At 43.0% G+C, this 17,227-nt stretch overlaps 1 protein-coding gene and 1 non-coding gene across 9 annotated transcripts in view; one reads left to right on the top strand and one right to left on the bottom strand.

Annotated features, from left to right (window-relative positions):
• STN1 (STN1 subunit of CST complex) overlaps window positions 1–17,227 on the bottom strand; it is a 40,390-nt gene that overhangs the window by 20,517 nt on the left and 2,646 nt on the right. For 4 of the 8 annotated variants that reach the window (XM_036027252.1, XM_036027251.1, XM_036027255.1 and 1 more), the window contains exons 3-6: window positions 11,488–11,583; window positions 6,486–6,554; window positions 1,157–1,324; window positions 279–399 (exon numbers count right to left, since the gene is read on the bottom strand). In XM_036027252.1, coding sequence (XP_035883145.1) covers window positions 279–399; window positions 1,157–1,324; window positions 6,486–6,554; window positions 11,488–11,583 — 454 coding nt within the window. The remainder of the gene's footprint in view (window positions 1–278; window positions 400–1,156; window positions 1,325–6,485; window positions 6,555–11,487; window positions 11,584–17,227) is intronic. The other 4 variants (XM_028513871.2, XM_036027254.1, XM_036027253.1 and 1 more) reach the window with 4 other exon arrangements.
• Window positions 7,157–7,301, top strand: LOC114498353. The gene has a single exon (XR_003684777.1). It is a non-coding gene; the product is annotated as a small nucleolar RNA U109 (small nucleolar RNA).

Genomic DNA, 17,227 nt, shown 5'->3' on the forward strand with positions numbered 1-17,227 from the left:
GGGGCTCATTGGGCTTCTTGGATCTGTGAGTTTATAGTTTTCATCACACTTGGAAAAATCAGCCATTATTTCTTCAGATATTTTCTGTTCCCCCTACTCCTCCAGGGACCCCTGTTACACATGTCTTTTCCTCCCAGCAACCTTACAGCCTTACAGTGAGTAGAACGGTGGACTCAGGATTTGAACCTAGGGCCACCCCAGCATCTGGGCTCCCTCCCTCGCCCTGCTTGGCCCTCCTGCAGTGGTTGTATCTTTGGTAGTGGTTGGCCGGAACTTACCGTAGCTCTTCTTTTTCTAGGGCTTGGCTGCGGAAAGGCTGGTCATAAACTTTCCTGTACACACTGGGCAGCTCGAGCATCCTTGCGATTTGAGTGTTGCACACTGGGTCATCTACTTTACCTAAGAAGCCACAGGGGAAACCATGACACAGAAATTACACGGAGTTCAGTTCTTCCCCATGTCCAACTTGCTGCTGGGGTGACAGTCACTGAGACTCTCAGAGGGTCTCCTTCCTTGTGGGAAGTCATACAGTCTAGATGCACTAAACAGATCCCAGCCATCGGGCAAAAAGGGAATGCAGTGCCCTAAGGATCACACACGTGGCCAGGAGTGGCCTGGCCGGGGACTAGGGAGAGTGCATTAGCTCATTTATTGTAGGCAACCATGGTAGGCAACAGGGGTCCTCCCAGAGATCCCCAAGCAACAACCAGCCAGAGCGGTGCGAAGGGCATCATCGCTCAGATGATGCAGGGCTGCCGTGTATGTGATTGGCTGTTTTCTTCAAGAGTTAACAAACCTAATGGTACTCAAGAAATCTCCATCATTTTGAAGAATATGAACACTCTGTCCTAAATGGATTCACACTTGTAACGTAAAAATACTTTAGAAAGGACTATGTTGTCCAAATAACTTTTTCAGCTATACACAACAAATCATGTTTTCCTTCACAGTTGATTTATGCTTACCTCTCATTAAAATAAATTTAAGAAACACTGCTTTTCTAAAAAAAAATGAAGCATGTTATAAGGTATGATTTCCTCCATTAAATAGTTAATCATTTTATTTGAACTTTTTAGAGGTGTGACTTTTAGCTAAACAAGTTTACTGGACCCACACCCAGAATAACCACCATTTGGCAGAAATATCTTGTGCTTACAATAAGAAGCGGCATGAATTTCTCGCTCTTCTCTGAACGTGCGGATGTAACCTCTGACCCGGACGACGTCCCCAATTTCTATCTTTGTCCTCTGCTCAATGGACTCTTGCAGCTTCTTAAGTTGTGAGGTTAAACTCAGTTCTCTTGCCCTTGGAGCAGCTGTAACTGTTAGGGCCAGACCAGAAGAAAAGAGAGAAATGCATAACATAATCAATTCCACCACATTTCTAAGACAGTTTGCACAAGACATTTATTTATTCTATTTCAGATTAATTGTTCTACTATAAGAAATCTGTATAACCTTTTGAAATCCTCCACTGAATAAAAGGCACTGAGCTGTAATTATTCAAAAGCAGGGCCAAGGGGACCGTCTAGAAGCCCTGCAGAGCCAGTTTGGTCAGAGGGCTCTATGTGGTCCTCAGCTGAATTCTCTTAGGGTTCAGCTGGATTCGGCAACAATACTCTCCACAACAGTTCACAGTGTCCTTGCAGGGAGACCGAGGCCTGGAGGAGGGGAGAGGGGGCCTGACAGTCTCCATTTGTGATTCTGTTTATGGGGAAGGCAATTCACCTTCCGAGGTGCTCAACACCCTAATCGCTCACCTCTCATCTTTATTGGGTATCTAACCTAATCACTCGCTATTTCTCTCTCTGTCTCTGTCTCTCTCTCTCATACCACTTTGAACTATAAACTTAAGCAACAGTCCACCTTACACACAGAAGCACTGTGCATGATCTAAGCTAACCCTGACTTCATGAGCTTAGGGCAAGGCTAGATCCATAGGATAAATTCAATAAATGCCAACTATTTGGACAAAATTAGTTTGTTTCCTCTAGGGTTTTTCATTGGGGATTACTGGATATAAAGTACAAATAGGTCCACAGTTTGTTACATATTGTTGGAATGTTTGCCAGAAAAAAAAAATCAAATTATTCTCTCTTTACAAGGTGTTGCCAGCCACGTGTGCGTGTTTGTGGCTCTTACACAGGCTTCAGTCATTGGGGTTTTTAATACCTTAGAAAACATGCTCTGACCATGTGGCTCAGTTGGTTCGGTGTCATCCCTCAAAGTAAAAGGTCACTGGTTCAATTTCTGGTCAGTGTACATGCCTGGGTTGCAGGTTTGGTCCTAGGTAGGGCCACGTTCGAGAGGCAACCGATTGATATTTCTCTCCTCTTTCTCCCCCATCCCTTCCCCTCTCTCTAAAAATAAACAATAAAATCTTTAAAAAAGAAAATGTGGACCTGGCCATGTCGCTCAGTTGGAGCATCATTCCATGGACCCAAAGCTTGCTGGTTTGGTTCCCGGTCTCGCTCTCTCTAAAAATCAGTAGAAACAGGCCCTGGCTGGTGTGGCTCAGTGGACTAAGCACCAGCCTGCAAACTGAGGGGTTGCTGGTTCGATTCCTGGTTGGGGAACATGCCTGGGGTGCAGGCTAGGTCCTCAGCTGGGGGCATGTGAGAGGCAACCAATCAATGAATCTCTTAAACATCAATGTTTCTCTCCCTCTCTTTCTAAAAATAAATAAATAAAATCTTTTAAAATATAAATAAAAATCAATGGAAACATGCCCATAGGTTAGGATTAAAAAAAAAAAAAGAAGAAAAGAAAATTGGCTGGTGTGTCTCTCCACACCATGCCCCTCTCCTTTCTTGGAGAGTGAATAAAAACTTCATTCTCTACCAAAAAACAATTAAAAAAAAGAAAATATGTAATAATTCCATAGTGTTTTGTTTTTAAGTTGGCAGAGAGGCTGCTTTGGTATACCCGCAAGATGACATGCCCTCTGTATTCTTTACATTTAAGCCCTTCATCTCTTTGGAATACTTTATATTAATTTGTGAAAGATTTTTTAGGGAAACTTTGTCAAGTTATGCATACTATATCCACTTTCCCAATTCCACTGCATTTTTGTTTTTCATTTCATTTCATCACGTAAAAGTTTGGAGAGCACCTTTCAGTCTTGTCACTGATGACAGCTGTCAGTGCTTTAACGGGGACTCAGGAGAGTCAACACACACACGCCCCTGTCTTCGCTGGAATAAATACATGGCTCCCCCTTCTTTGCGTTATTTCATGAAAGCTGCAAGGCACGGATGGCAGTTACTCCCTTTTCAACATTGTTATCTACCTAAACCAACACCACATTTGTTAAATGCTACTTCATTTCCTGCTGCTGCATTATATTTGGTTTGCCATACATGCACTAGGGTTCCTATAAGGAAATGAACCTCTCATTCGGTCAGATATCTGCTCTTTATTGTAATACGACTTAGATAACTGTGGCTTTGTGCTGTGTGAAGGCATTACTTTTCTTTGACCACATCTGCTACGCCAAGGGAGACAGCCCCCGCAGGAGCCCGGAGGACTCTGTGCATCCGGTGACCTGCAGCTGGGGGTCCAGACCCGATCTGCACTGACGTCCCTCAGCTCACGGGGCTTCTTCAGAAAACGCCCAAGTGTTGCTTTGTAAAAGGTTTTCCGTCTGTGTTCCTATCCCCCACCCCTCATCTACTTGGGCTGAATTCTGAATGTATTTATAAGTTTCGCTAGCATTATTCGGACATTACAGGTGATAAAACGCTTCACATAGCTCTGCTGAAACAACCAGACCGATGGCTGGTCTGAGAAGAAAGGCCCAGCTTTCAGTTAAAGGGCACATGAAACTACCAAAAATAGGTGTTCGAGCTGTATAATTCAATGAATACAATGAGATGGCTGGAGCCTGACAGAATTTCATTTTAAGTAGTCTATTCCACACTGAAAGATAAAGCCTCTTCAAAACTCTAACATTAGGGGCCAAGCTTTCTTAACTTTCCTTATAAGCGAAGTCCAAAGGGTATATTCCATGTGATAGTTATAAGAGTTAATATCATATTTTTATACCTCAACTGATTTTGAAACATGATTTTGACTCAGGCTAAAATTTTGTTTAAAAAGAAATAGTCTTCGTCAGTCACTTTCCCTTGGAAAGCTTTAAAACCGAGGGAAAATAAATTAAAAGGAGAGAATGGGCTGGTTAGAAATAATTTAAGAATACTACTTCATATATAACATGATGTGAATCACATCCAGGCTTTCTCCGCTTACCCACACTTTTTCTTCTCTATTAAGTCTATCCACCCAGATTATTCATCTACTCATCTTAGAGATATTTTTTAAGATCTTACTCTCAGTATTGAGAGCAATCTTACCTAAAAAGTTACTAAGTATAAGAGTTATATAATATTCCTAATGATGTCATTTCTTTAAAAAAGATCCGACTCTGAAGATTAAAACAATGTCCAAACCAGGGGTTGGCAAACTATGTATGTCTGCCCCATGGGCCACTTCCACCCACAACCTGTTTTTGTAAATAAAGTTTTATTGGAACACAGCCATGCCTGTTTATGTGTGGCCTACAGCTGCTTCTGTGCTACGAGGGCAGTGCTGAAGAGTTGAGACGCAGACCAAGTGGCCCACAAAGCAGAAGACATTTACATTTACTATCTGGCTCTGTACAGAAAGTTTGTTAAACCTTGGCATGGAATGAGTATGCGTATTCAAACTACGCCTTCTGAATGAAGACTAACAATACAACCATAAATCTGCAAATAATTTTAATACACTAGACATATGCAAAGTCAAATATCTGATTGTCTTATAGGGTTATGTATTTATTTTTTTTAAAGGTGGGTCCTTTTTTAAGAATTTCATGTTCTATCTTTTATTATTTTTTAACGATTTTATGTATTTACTTTCAGAGAGGAGGGAAGGGGGGGAGAAAGAGAGAAACATTAATGAGTGAGCGATACATTGATCAGTTGCCTCTCGCATGACCCCAACCCGGGGTTCAGCCCGCCACCCTGGTGTGTGCCCTGACCAGGAATCAAACTGGTGACCTTTCAGTTCGCAAGCTAGCACTCAATCCACTGAGCCACACTAGTCAGAGCAGATTATCTTATAGGTTTATTTCTTGCCTGTAAGACATCTTCATAAAAGTCTGTTGTCTGTCTTAATTTTTTTTAATGTACAAATCTTCCCAAGCAAACTTCTACAGTGCCATTGATTGAGATTTTCCCAAATTAGGAAATGGGAATGTGAAAGTTATGTGAAATCAATAGCCAAATTCTAAATGTAAATATATCACAAAATTAAGCAAAGGAGCATCCACTGATTAGTATAGTCAAAGTAGGAGGTTGAGAGTTGGACAGGAAGGAAAGAAGAATCCACTCTATGTATTACATTCTCACCATGTGTCACATGAGACAGATACTACATGTCAGCTGTGACAGCAGGCAATATATATTAAATAACCCCATTGTGTATGGCACCATACTACGTATGTTGTAAAATAGAGGAAAAACAATGGTCCACTTTCTGTAGCTTCTCTAGAACCAAAATAATCACAAACAATGCATCATATTTTTTAATATTATTAACTTAAACAATGCAAAAAAAACACCTATTAAAATACTATAGTCATGCCCTGGCTGGATGGCTCAGTTGGTTGGAGCGTCATCCCCTGCACCAAAGAGCTGCAGGTTCGATCCCTAGTCAGAGCACATACCTAGGTTGCAGGTTCGATTCCTGGTTGGGGCACATCCAGGAGGTAACCCACCAATGTTTCTCTCTCACATCGATGTTTCTCTCTCTCCCTCTTCCTCTCTCTCTAAAATCAATTAAAAAATATATCCTTGGGTGAGGATTAAAATATAAAGTAAATAAATCAATAAAATATACTCAAGAAATTCTAAATGTTGTTTCAGTTACAGTCAATGTGTTTAATACATAATTTTGAAGTTCTTTTTCAGTTCATATTACTCAATGGCTAACTCTAACAAAATCCTACTTTACCTTCTCATCAGTCTTAGAATTCCTGGTATACCTGTGGACCATGTAGGGGTTTCCGAAATATCTGGATCTGAATGCCACGTAGAAGCTAGTGGCAACCATGTAAGATGAAAAGCTTCAAAATCTGCTGTGGTTGAGTGATAGCCCTGAGCAAGGGAATTCCGACCTGACTGGCGATTAAGCTACCACAACTTGACTTGCGTAATAACAGGTATAGTAAAAGTGAAAGGCTGAAACTCCTAGCAACCAAGCCATATTCCTGCAGGCTTAGGAGGAAGGGAGCACCAATGAAATGGGAGAAAGAAAACCAAGTGGCTCCCCTTTAGTATCAGCCTGCAGAGAAGCCAAAGCTCAGAGCTCAGTGCTGCGAGCTGGTCAGTGCACCTCATAGGCGGGTCAATGTGAAACTCCAGGCCTATGGCTGTTCTGACAAGTTCCCTTGAGTAAAATCCGCTGGGTAGTTGAAAAGCAAAGGATCATGGCAAATGAAATTACCTGAGGGAGACTCGGTGTTATTCAGCTTTTTCCAGCAGATGCAGTTTATAACTCCAGTGCTATCATCCACTGCAAGAGAAATGTAAAAGATTAGAACAGGGACTTGGGCATTGCTGGTGAATTAGCGCATTGTGACTGCATTAGGCCATACTGAAAGATGGCCTTTTCCAATGGTCTGGTTGGGCAAATCCCTTATTAAATTCTCCTTCCACCTTTAGACATAATCTCTCACCCTGCACCAGTGGGAACTGCTTGTCTGCAATGTCAAAGTGATACATGAGCCCAGTAGAATGCAGTCAACATTCCACTCACCCTATACCTGAAGAGTACTTATGATTCTTGTCTATAACTCTGCTAAAAATGGTGCCCTCTGGAAGTCAAGTGCAAAAATCTCAATGACTGCTAACATGGAAAAAGCAGCCTCACTCACCTACCCAGCAACAGGAGAGTGCCATGTGGTCTATGGTTAGAGCACTTAAGAGTGCAGCCGTCTGTCACTGTTTGCTCTTCCACTAGCTTGCTGGCCTACCTAGACAAAGCATCCCAAGCTTTGGCCTGAGCTTCTCTTTGAAAGAGCCTTGCCTAGTCCTTATCACTGCAGGAGCTATAAGGAAAGCTAAGCACATCACCAAAGGGCAAAGCTTTATTTTCATAATAAAAAATCATTACAATTGCATGAGGAAATATGTTTGCCCCTCATTCCTTTGGGAGCAGGAATGCATCCATAACACGCTACATTAAAAAAAAAAATAAGGAGTTCTCAGGGCTGTCAAACTTGCGGTAGAGATTGAGTAGTAGTATATTTCTCCTACATAAAAGCCAAAAAAAAAAATCATTACATCTTGGTCACACAAACAATACTGGTCTGCCTTATTTTATTCCTAGTGGGAAAAAAAATCAAGGAATTCCCATTGTACTTGGATTTACAACTGTACAAGTATTTGGGGATTTTTGCTATGGGATGATAGGTGTTTTTGCTTAATTTCTGACAAACTCAGAGCAGAGGTTGCCAAACATGGGGCCAGTGGACTTAATGATTTTCAAAAAGTCATCAGCTAGACTGTCGCAAAAGCAAATGTAATATATAAGAAACAAGGCAAAATTTTTTTAATGCTGGTTTAAATCTGTTGAAAGCTGAAACCAAGAACAAGACTGCTTACACTAAAATAAATTTTTAGATGGATTTTATCTTATTAAGTGTAATATAGGTAAATATAAGAAGATGAGAAAAAAAATTTGAGTGAATATTGCTTAACCTTTGGCTTATTATTAGAGGGGAGAGACTTCTTTCAGCAGATTTGAAAGTCAGAACTCATTTTTTTAAAGTCTGATGTATTTGACCAACTAAAAACTAATACTGTCCTAGCTGGTGTAGCTCAGTGGATTGAGCATAGGCTGTGAACCAAAGTGTCGCAGGTTCAATTCTCAGTCAGGATACATGCCCAGGTTGCAGGCCATGACCCCCAGCAACCGCACATTGATGTTTCTCTCTCTCTTTGTCTCCTTCCCATCCCTCTCTAAAAATAAATAAATAAAATCTTTAAAAAAACAAACAAACAAAAACAACCCCCCCCCCAAACTAATACTGTATAGCAATGTTTCAAATGATGGGGTTGGTGTCTTACATATATAAAGAGCTCATACAAATTAACATGGAAAAGACCAAGACCACAAAGAAAAAGTGACTCCCCCAAAAGAGAATATGCAATCTATGGAAGATATTTAAAAAATGGCCACTGAACATATGTCAGCACGCTAAATTCACTAGTTACCAGAAAAAAGGAAGCAAATTTAAATAATTTCCTCAACTACTAGAATGACAAATATTAAAAATACTGATTTCCTCATATGTTGTTGTTAGTGAGACTGTAAATCTGTATCAAATTTATAAAGAGCAAGCTTGAAAGTATGTATCAAATTTTAAAATGTATACAGGGCATCCTTTGACTTAGCATTTCCTTCCAGTAGTTTATCCTGAGGAGAAAAACAGAACAAACACACAGACATATACATCTTGTATAAGACTGTTCGCTGTAATATTGTTTGCAGTACTGGAAGTTGAAAATAACCTAAGTGTTTATAAATATGAATTGGTTAAATAAATTACAATGGCATAGCATGAGTATAAAAAGTTATAATAAAGACTGTTCATTGCTGTTAAAAGATATTCATGCTTCACTGTAAAACAGAAATTGTATATATAATCTTATGTATAATCGAATTTACATAAAACATTAAATACTGTATTTTGACAGAAATGATTTTAAGACATTAAAATGCTAACAGCAGTTTCTTTTGGAGCATGGGGAAGGAACCCCATGTTTAATGTATGCATGGGTTGTAAGCCTAATTTCAGAACTATTAAGAGAAAGAAATGTAAATAATAGTAATGAGGAAACAGGCATACTTCTTCAATATTAGGATCATCTTAGAAATATTAGGATGTTCACTCAAACACTGACTTTTTTTTTTACAGATTTACAGGGTTTCACATGAGTTTTATGTATTTATTAAACATTTCTCTAGCTTTAAATTTTATTTTTGAGTTAAATATCATTTTTAAGAAGCAAAAAAATTAATAAGGGTGTTTTCAGCTTTAAAAATTGTATACCACTTCTCTGGCCAATTTAAAATCTTGATTTAAAATGGGAAGTCAAAAAACATTAGCACATGAATATTTGTTCTAGAAAATGTGATGTCATTCTGACCTTGACTGTACTCTCGTAGGGCTCTAGGTCTGAGCTTGAGTTGTTGCCAGGTGCTCTGCGTGCTCAGGGCAAAGCCACTAAACCCTCTGACTTCCTGCTTTGTCACCTCCCCAGGCAGACCCTCTCCTGGCGCCCCGAGGTCTGGCTCCTGGAATGCCCCGGAAGGGGAGCATCCTTGCAGGGCTGCGCCAGGTCATTTCCAGCTGGGCAGTACCGCCGGGGCTGCCAGCCTTTTGTTTCAGTGGTGGGGCAGTCAGTGTGAGCAGGAAGCACACCCGGCACAGGCCTGCGGTGCCTGCCTGCGATGCATCAGGCGGAGCAGGACCCAGGACAGCAGGGGTTGCTGCCTGCCAGGCAGCGAGAACCAAGCTGGGCCTGGGGGCAGCAGGGAGGGTGCGGCTCTCCCTCAGACAGGCTCACATGAGCGAAAGTTGCGAAAGTGTTTCTGTTCTCAATTATGTCCACCTTCAGCTGCTTTCTGTCTTCCCACAGCCCACATGCGTGTCAGGTTCTCATGACAACCACTCTAAGAGACGGGACTGTGGGGGAAGACTCACACAAATCCCCTTCACCTTTTTACAATTGGAAAGGGGTTAAATGAAGCCCCTTTAGGTCACAGGCATAATATCTAGCCTAGTTCTAGTGCCAGGACTGATGTCCTCAAACAGCCTCATTTATTTCATCCAAAACACAGAAATTTAAAACCTAGATGCTGCTGACCGGGGGCAGAGGAGCACAGGCAAGAAAAAATCAAGCTGAGTCATATGCGGACTACAGAGTGCACTGGAGTCTGCAGACACACTGGACCCACCAGTGGCGCCTTGAGAAAGTAACTGAGCCTTGCTTTTCTCATCTATAAAATGGAAATATCTGTCTTTTCTATTTCAAAAGATTAGAGGGGGAATAACAAAATTACGCATGTGAAAATGCTTTGTAAATTGAGGCCCTGGCCAACTGCCTGTGTTGGTTGGAGTATATCCGGTACACACACACACACACACACACACACAGGTTGTGAGTTAGAGCCCCAGTCTGGGCGCATACCTAGGTTGTGGGTTTGATCCCCGGTAGGGGCGTGTACAGGTGGCACAAAGGATCGATGTTTCTCTCCCTCTCTTCCCCTCCTCCTAAATCCATAAACATATCCTTGGATGAGGATTTTAAAAAATACTTTGTAAGTTGAAAGATACTATTATTTCTTCACTGGTATTTGGAGAGAAGTACTGTATTCTCCTTCCCCACAGCTGGGTATGCTAGACAGGGACTTAGTGACTGCTTGTTGAACTGCCTGAAGAAAAATAAAACCAGTACCTTTGGTAAAATCAAGCAGAGATGAGATCCAGTATGGGGATGCCTGACAAGATAGATGACCTATTTCAGAGTTTAAAAAAAATATGCTGGGAAAAGCAGAGGGCATAAGAAAGCTCATCTCACACACTATCTTATGAGCACAAGACAATCACCCTCAGGAAAGAGAACGCAGTGATAGGGTATCGGGAAATTTTCAGTCGTCCACAGGCTACCAATGAAAGGTTCTCAGTCGCCGGTTCAGCTGCCTCTGTCTTTCCCAAAGTAGAGCGAGGACACAGATCCAAGGCAACAAAACAAGTGACAACGTCAATTACAAAAAAGGTCTGGAATTCAGAGTTAGGCTTCCCACAAAAAACTACCTTGCCTTTTTAACTAGAAAGGATCTCAGAGCTGCACAAAGCAATGTACTAAAGTGCTTACATTAGAACTCAATGAAAAAAATTAAGACCCTTGACACTAAAATCATATTCCGACCATTCGCTGGTAGCCAGAGAAACCGGAAGTGAAACTTTCTGATAATGTGTGTTTAGCTCTCTGAGTAACTAAAGGCATTTTTTAAAAAAACTTTTCTGGATATAAGTCTCATAAATTACTTTTCAGACCTCCCTGCCTTCTTAAAGAGTCTACCTGAACATTAATCTAGCCTTTTCTTTTTAAAGGTATCAATATAGACATAGATTACCATCCTTTGCTATTTTTAGCTCTGCCCTCAGGTATCGGGTGTCTGTCTCGGACCAGCCAAAGATCCCAGACAGCCACATTTTAATTCTACCTCCTAACTCCCCCATAGCTGTCGCCTCACCGCGACCATCAGCATCACTCCTACCACTTGCCTCATTTTACATAGTCTATGGCGGGGGCCCCAAAGGGCTCTCAACGGAGGCAGGTGCACGGGTCTGCTCCGAAAGGCTGGGGTTTCTCACATTCGGCATTCAGCCAAGTGGGGCCCTTTCACACAACCTGTCAGACACTGTGGTTCTCACCTCCGTAACTGTAGAAAGCGTTTCTTTCTCTCACTCCAATAACAGTTCCCAAGATATCGACCTGCTTTACTGGATGCCCGTTGTAAAAAAAAACACCTGGAAAAAAAAAAAAGACAAAGTCCATATAAGGCATGATCACATTTTCTGTTTCGGTCCATGTTAACTGTGGGGATGAGGATGGGGCATGTGTCAAAAATCAGTGGCAAAACTGACCCTTGCCAAGTGGCAAGCCCCAAGAAATCAGATGTCTTTTCTTCAGGTCCATAAGGAGAAAGCCTGGCTTCAAAGAAGCTTGCACTAGTGCAGAACGGAGAACACCAATGTTGCCCGGCTGGCCCTGGCTACTCTTTCTTCCACTTGTGAAAACAACATGTATGTCGCCGCAGAACTCCCCTGAGGGGCCTGCAAACAGTCATCCTGTTACGGAACCAAACACAGCACAGTGGTTTGAGGGGCTGGAGAAGGAAAAAGAAATCATGAAAAAGGTTTCTTTGGCTCTTTCACTGGTGCTTTTCTAGGAAACCAGTCATTGTTTCTATGAATTAGCAGTAGCTTCTTTTTTTTTTTTTTTTTAAAGAGAAGATAATTAGGTTACCAAACACTGTGCTTTGGGGCCAACCCATTACAACTCAAAAACGTTTTGAAACCCTATTTCCAAACCTAGATACCAGACGCCAGCAGGCAGGTTCCTGCTAGAGCAGAGACCTGAGAGGCCAAGCCCTCCCCACCCACTGACACCTGGAGGCCTTCTCTGGACTCGGGGACTGGACTCAGGGACTGGACTCTGGCAGAGGGACTCCTGGCAGTGGTGAGCCCTTGATGCCGACCCAGGTCCAGTTGCTGTCCTGGCTCCGGCAGAGCTTCCGTTCGGTGCCCTGCCCCCATCCATACCTGACTTTTTTTTTTTTTTTTTTTTTGGCTTAAGCTATTTGTGTTGTGTTCCTGGCACCTGTAGCTAGAGTCCTGACTAAAATCCTCTTTTTTTTTTTCTCCACTACGACTGAATTCTTTACTTTCAGAAAGAGGCTATAAACTTTTAAACGGTGACTTCCTTAAAAAAAAATCTGCAAACAGAGAATCAGTTACCACTTCAGGCATTTGGCCACCTTCCCTACCCTTAGGCCTGGTCGGAGCCTTTCTTCTCCACGTCCAAGGGGGACCCCCGGTCTGAACCACAGCACGGGTCAGAAACCCCACCCTGGCCTCCACAGGCGACTGGTTCCCCACGCCGGTAAACGGGCTGGGGGTGAGTAGCTCACAGCAGAGGTGCAGGGGCTGGACAAGGAGGCTCTGGCCCCAGTTAGCCAGAGAAGGGTGAGATGTGGTTTGAAGAAAAGATGGCAAATTTAGCCAAAAGAAGGGCCCCTGACAGGCCTACTTCAAAGGACACTTAGTAAACTAGAGATGTGCCCAGGGCAACCTTGGGGACCATGAGCTGAAATGGCAGGGCCACTCAAGGGAAAGGGCCTGGGTCATGGTGTCGTCACCAGAGGAGAGTCCCCCCCAACCAGGAGCACTTGGATTGAACAAGGACAGACTGGTGCCACTGATAACCCATGAAGTTTTCAGAGCAAGGCAGTTCCCATTGAGAACTGCTCCTAAGTTCTTCCGATTAAAGCCCAGGTCTTAGTTACTACCTTTGGGGAGGCCCTCAGCCCTGGCACTGCCTGCCTGCACTGAGCAAACACAAAGGAAAGAGGAGGACAGCCCGCAGGCCTTTGCAGACAACCTTTCCTGCTTCTCTGTGTGGCAGAAGGGAAGTTAAAATCGGGAGAATGAGCCTCACCCAGGGACATGGGTGCAAGAGTCCTCTAGTGAAGTGTGCCCCGGCCGCACTGTGACATGCTCTTGCGCAGAGATCGGCTATGGCTGGCACTACTCTGGCCCTCCAAGTCTGCTGCTGTAGGGCCAGGTGGGGCTTATAGTGGCCGGAGCTCGGGGCTGGTCTCCAAATGCACTGGACAGGTAATAATTCTTTCCAACTGTGCACCGAGCAGAGCAAAGTTACAGAGCAGTCTTTTCAAAAACCTGACTGGCCTCTCCTCCCCCAGCCCTGTTCATGGTCTGTGGTCCTTGTCAGGCAATTGTCTGTATTAGAGACAAAACACTCTATGTTTCTGTGATTAGCTGTGGCACACAGGGCATTGGCAATCAAAAGCAGAGCTGGGGAGCCCTTCGGACCTATGGGGGCATACTGCCTGTCCCCAAAATGTCTTTCCAGTTGGTGGTGGAGCCACAGTGGGTGTTCTGCTGGTGGCGTCGGAAAGCTTCCCCCAGGCCCAGGGCTCTGGGTTTTCTTGCGGCACCATGGTGTGTGCTGCTGTCTACAGTGGCTGGTACAGGGCAGAGCCGACATGCTTCAAGAAGGTAAAAAGAGCTGGCCAAAAGGCGTTATGACTGGCTGGGAGCACATGGAAAGGGCGATGAGAAGATCAGACCAATGACACAAGTCAATGAAGTCCCCAAGTCATCCAAAGTTGCCAACTCCTTGTTGGGCAACGCTTGATAAAAATTTGAATGGGTCTTCACCTAAGGACACAAGAGACTTTCTTGAAAAAAATACAGAAAAGGGAGCTAGAGGTTCAACTCATGGACTGACAATGGCTCCACTTCAAGGACAGACACAGTCACTCAAGAAGCAAAAAATCCTTCCAATCCCAAGTAACTGAGACAACTTAAAAGCATCACAGAAAAATGGAGAACAAATTTAGAAGAAAACAGCAGATGGGTTGAGCAGAAACACTCCAAGAAAATCAACTAGCAGGAAATAACATTGTGTAGAAATAAAAAAAATTTCCCAAAGCGCGTGGAAACATGAACTCTGCAATATCAGAAGTACAACCGCAACAAGATGGCTGAAGACGTGAAAAAAGAATTGGGGAGAACCACCACCTTCTACCCACATGGGATTCTCCTCTAGGAGAAAAGAGCTCAAGAAAACTGGATGGCAGCTCTGCGGAGAGCCTGGCGAGCTGAGAACAGAAAGTAACCACAAGAGAGAGCTGATGCTGAGTTAAAGCTGCAGCCTTTCCCCAAATGGAAGGTTGTTCCTGATGCCTTTTGTTCCACGTGCAGCCCCCAGAAGCCCAAGGATCGGGGGTCCCTGGGTCATCAGGTCCCCCAGAAGCGGGGTCATGTTGGGAGGGTCCAAAATCCAGGGTCACAGGCGGGTCTGATTTAGCTTTCATAGCAGCCAACCCCCGAACAGCCACATCACAGCAAAACATTTGCCTGTTTTCTCCCTTAAAGTGCTTTTGACTTATGTTTTTTTAGTCTAACTGCTGTTAGTTAACTGGTGCTACAGCTGCTTTAATTGAAGTTTGATAGTGTTAAAATGCCTAAGAAAATACTTTTAAAATACAAGTGTATATAATCATTTAATATAATCCTTATGAATACATATTTCTACTTCACTGAACCCTCTAAAGTTAGACAATATAAGTATTGTATTTTGATTTAAATAAGTGATTCCATATCTATCCTGTGAGAGAGAGAAAAGGGCCACATACTAAACCTAAGCTCAGGGGAGGCCTGGGAGGCAGACTTACAAACTCGGAGACGTAAAGTAACCCAAAGGATGGTTTGAAATTAAACTGATTAACTAAAAGCAGTTCCTGGTAGGTAATCATGTCCTAGGCCAGTATTTTCCCCTAACAAAGGTCAATCTTCACCTTAATGGAAGCTGTCTGTTGTCTTTTTGCATCTACAACATACCTTTGAAATGTAAAATCTTCTCTTTCAGGGAGACCACAGATCCCCTTACTGTTGTTTTCATGTTAATTGTTAACTGTTAACTATTTTATACCCACCTGTGTAAGAGTATGTGTCTATCAGTTTACCTTTTATCCAATCCCAGAGGTTCTTCCCTCCTTAAACTTTGCTTTCTCCCGCCTCCCAAATCTATCACCAAGGGGTTTTACCTAACCCCCTGAAGTCTTCTCCTCTGATTCTAACGTGTAAAATATGGCACTAAATTGTCATTACCCTGGAGCATTTTCTCAACTCATTGAGATTTGGCTTCCTGGCAACTGTCATTAGCTTGGCTCAAATAAACTCATAAAAATTCTTATGTTTCTTGACAGGGACAGAGGCTTTGGAGTAAGAGACTACTGTGTGCTTTGAGCTTTGAGCTATTAAACAAAAAGACAAAATGAGACCCCCCCACACCTAAAACACCACCACAGTCAAACCACAATATTTTTATTAGTTTAACCCTAAATTCACATGTCACTTTAGGGGAGTTGACATTTTGCAAAGCAATTCTGAGGCTATCCAGGACAAAGTCAAATTTCACAGTCTAAGGGCAGTCTCCCATAAGACTGATCTCACTTCAGTCACCAGCCCCAAATTTGGGGGTCTTCAGGCCACCGACACTTCTGACTAACTGGCTACAAATTCGGGAATTCCCAGGACTCCAACCGATTTGATAATGTTAGAATGGGACACAGAACTCGGGAAGGTGCTATGCTTACAACTATGATTTTAATAAAGGGTTCAAATCAAGACTAGCCAAATGAAGAGATGCATAGGACAAGGCCTGGCAGAGTCCAGGCACAAAGTTCCCATGTCCTCAGGGCACACAGATGTAAGGTTACCAACCAGGAATGCTCACTCAGGACTCAGTGCCCAGGGCTTTTATTTGGGTTTCATTCCATAGGCATGATTATCCATCACTGGTCACAGGACAACTCCAATCATCTCCAGGCCTCCCCTCCCCCCTCCCAAGGAGTCAGGCTGAAGTCACAGGGGCTCAAAACTCAACCCTCTAATCACGTGGTTGGTCTTTCAGGCACTAACAACCCCCACCCTGAAACTACCTGGGGGCCCAGCAGGAGGCACTCATTAGCATAAACTCAGGTGTGGTTCAGGGGACCACCCTGATAACAAAGACCAGCCTCTCATCCCAGAAATCCAAAGATCTCCGGAGAACCAAGGACAAAGGCCAACCAATGTCTTTCTTATATATTCGTTTCTTGTTTTATCATTCTTTGGTTAACTTTTATTATTTTTAAGATATTCTTTGCTGTTTAAACATTTCTAAATTTTGCCCTGGCTGGTGTGGCCCAGTGGATTGAGTGCTGGCCTGAGAACCAAAGGGTCACAGGTTCGATTCCCAGTCAGGGCACATGCCTGGGTTGTGGGCCAGGTCCCCAGTGGGGGGGTACATGAGAGGCAACCACACATTAATGTTTAAAAAAAAAAACATTTAAAATGTATGCAATCCAAATAGGAGTTTTTTCTTTATGACAAACCAAACCAGAATGACAAAAACAAAAACCTAGATGTGGCATTTCCTACCCCTAGGGCCCTACAGTTTAATCTAAAGGTCACTATGTGAAATTAAGGTTGATGTCTGCTTCAATCATGAGGTTTCATTTTAAAAATCACATACAGCAAAGAACACTGGGACCAGTCTTCCTTGCTTTGTGGTTAATCCACCATAAAGTTCTCCACCCACAGGAAGAGTTAAGCTCATCATGCCCCTGATACTGAGGCAGGACAGTTAGATATTAGAATTTTTGACAAGTGAGAAAAGGAAAACTGAGACAGGTGGTTAGACAAATAGGGCCAAAGGAGTCAAGTAATTTATGGCCAGTTAGTAAACTGAAAGAGCTTATCTTCCCTAACCAAGGGCATTTGAGAGCAAATGGTCTACATCTCTCCTCCCTAGCCAGAGAGTAAACAGCTTAAATTGCCAGGGTCGAGGAGATAGATAACGGAAACCCAATTAATGCCACTG

The sequence above is a fragment of the Phyllostomus discolor genome, chromosome 5 (genome assembly GCF_004126475.2).
Source record: "Phyllostomus discolor isolate MPI-MPIP mPhyDis1 chromosome 5, mPhyDis1.pri.v3, whole genome shotgun sequence".
Classification (NCBI taxonomy): Eukaryota; Metazoa; Chordata; class Mammalia; order Chiroptera; family Phyllostomidae; genus Phyllostomus; species Phyllostomus discolor.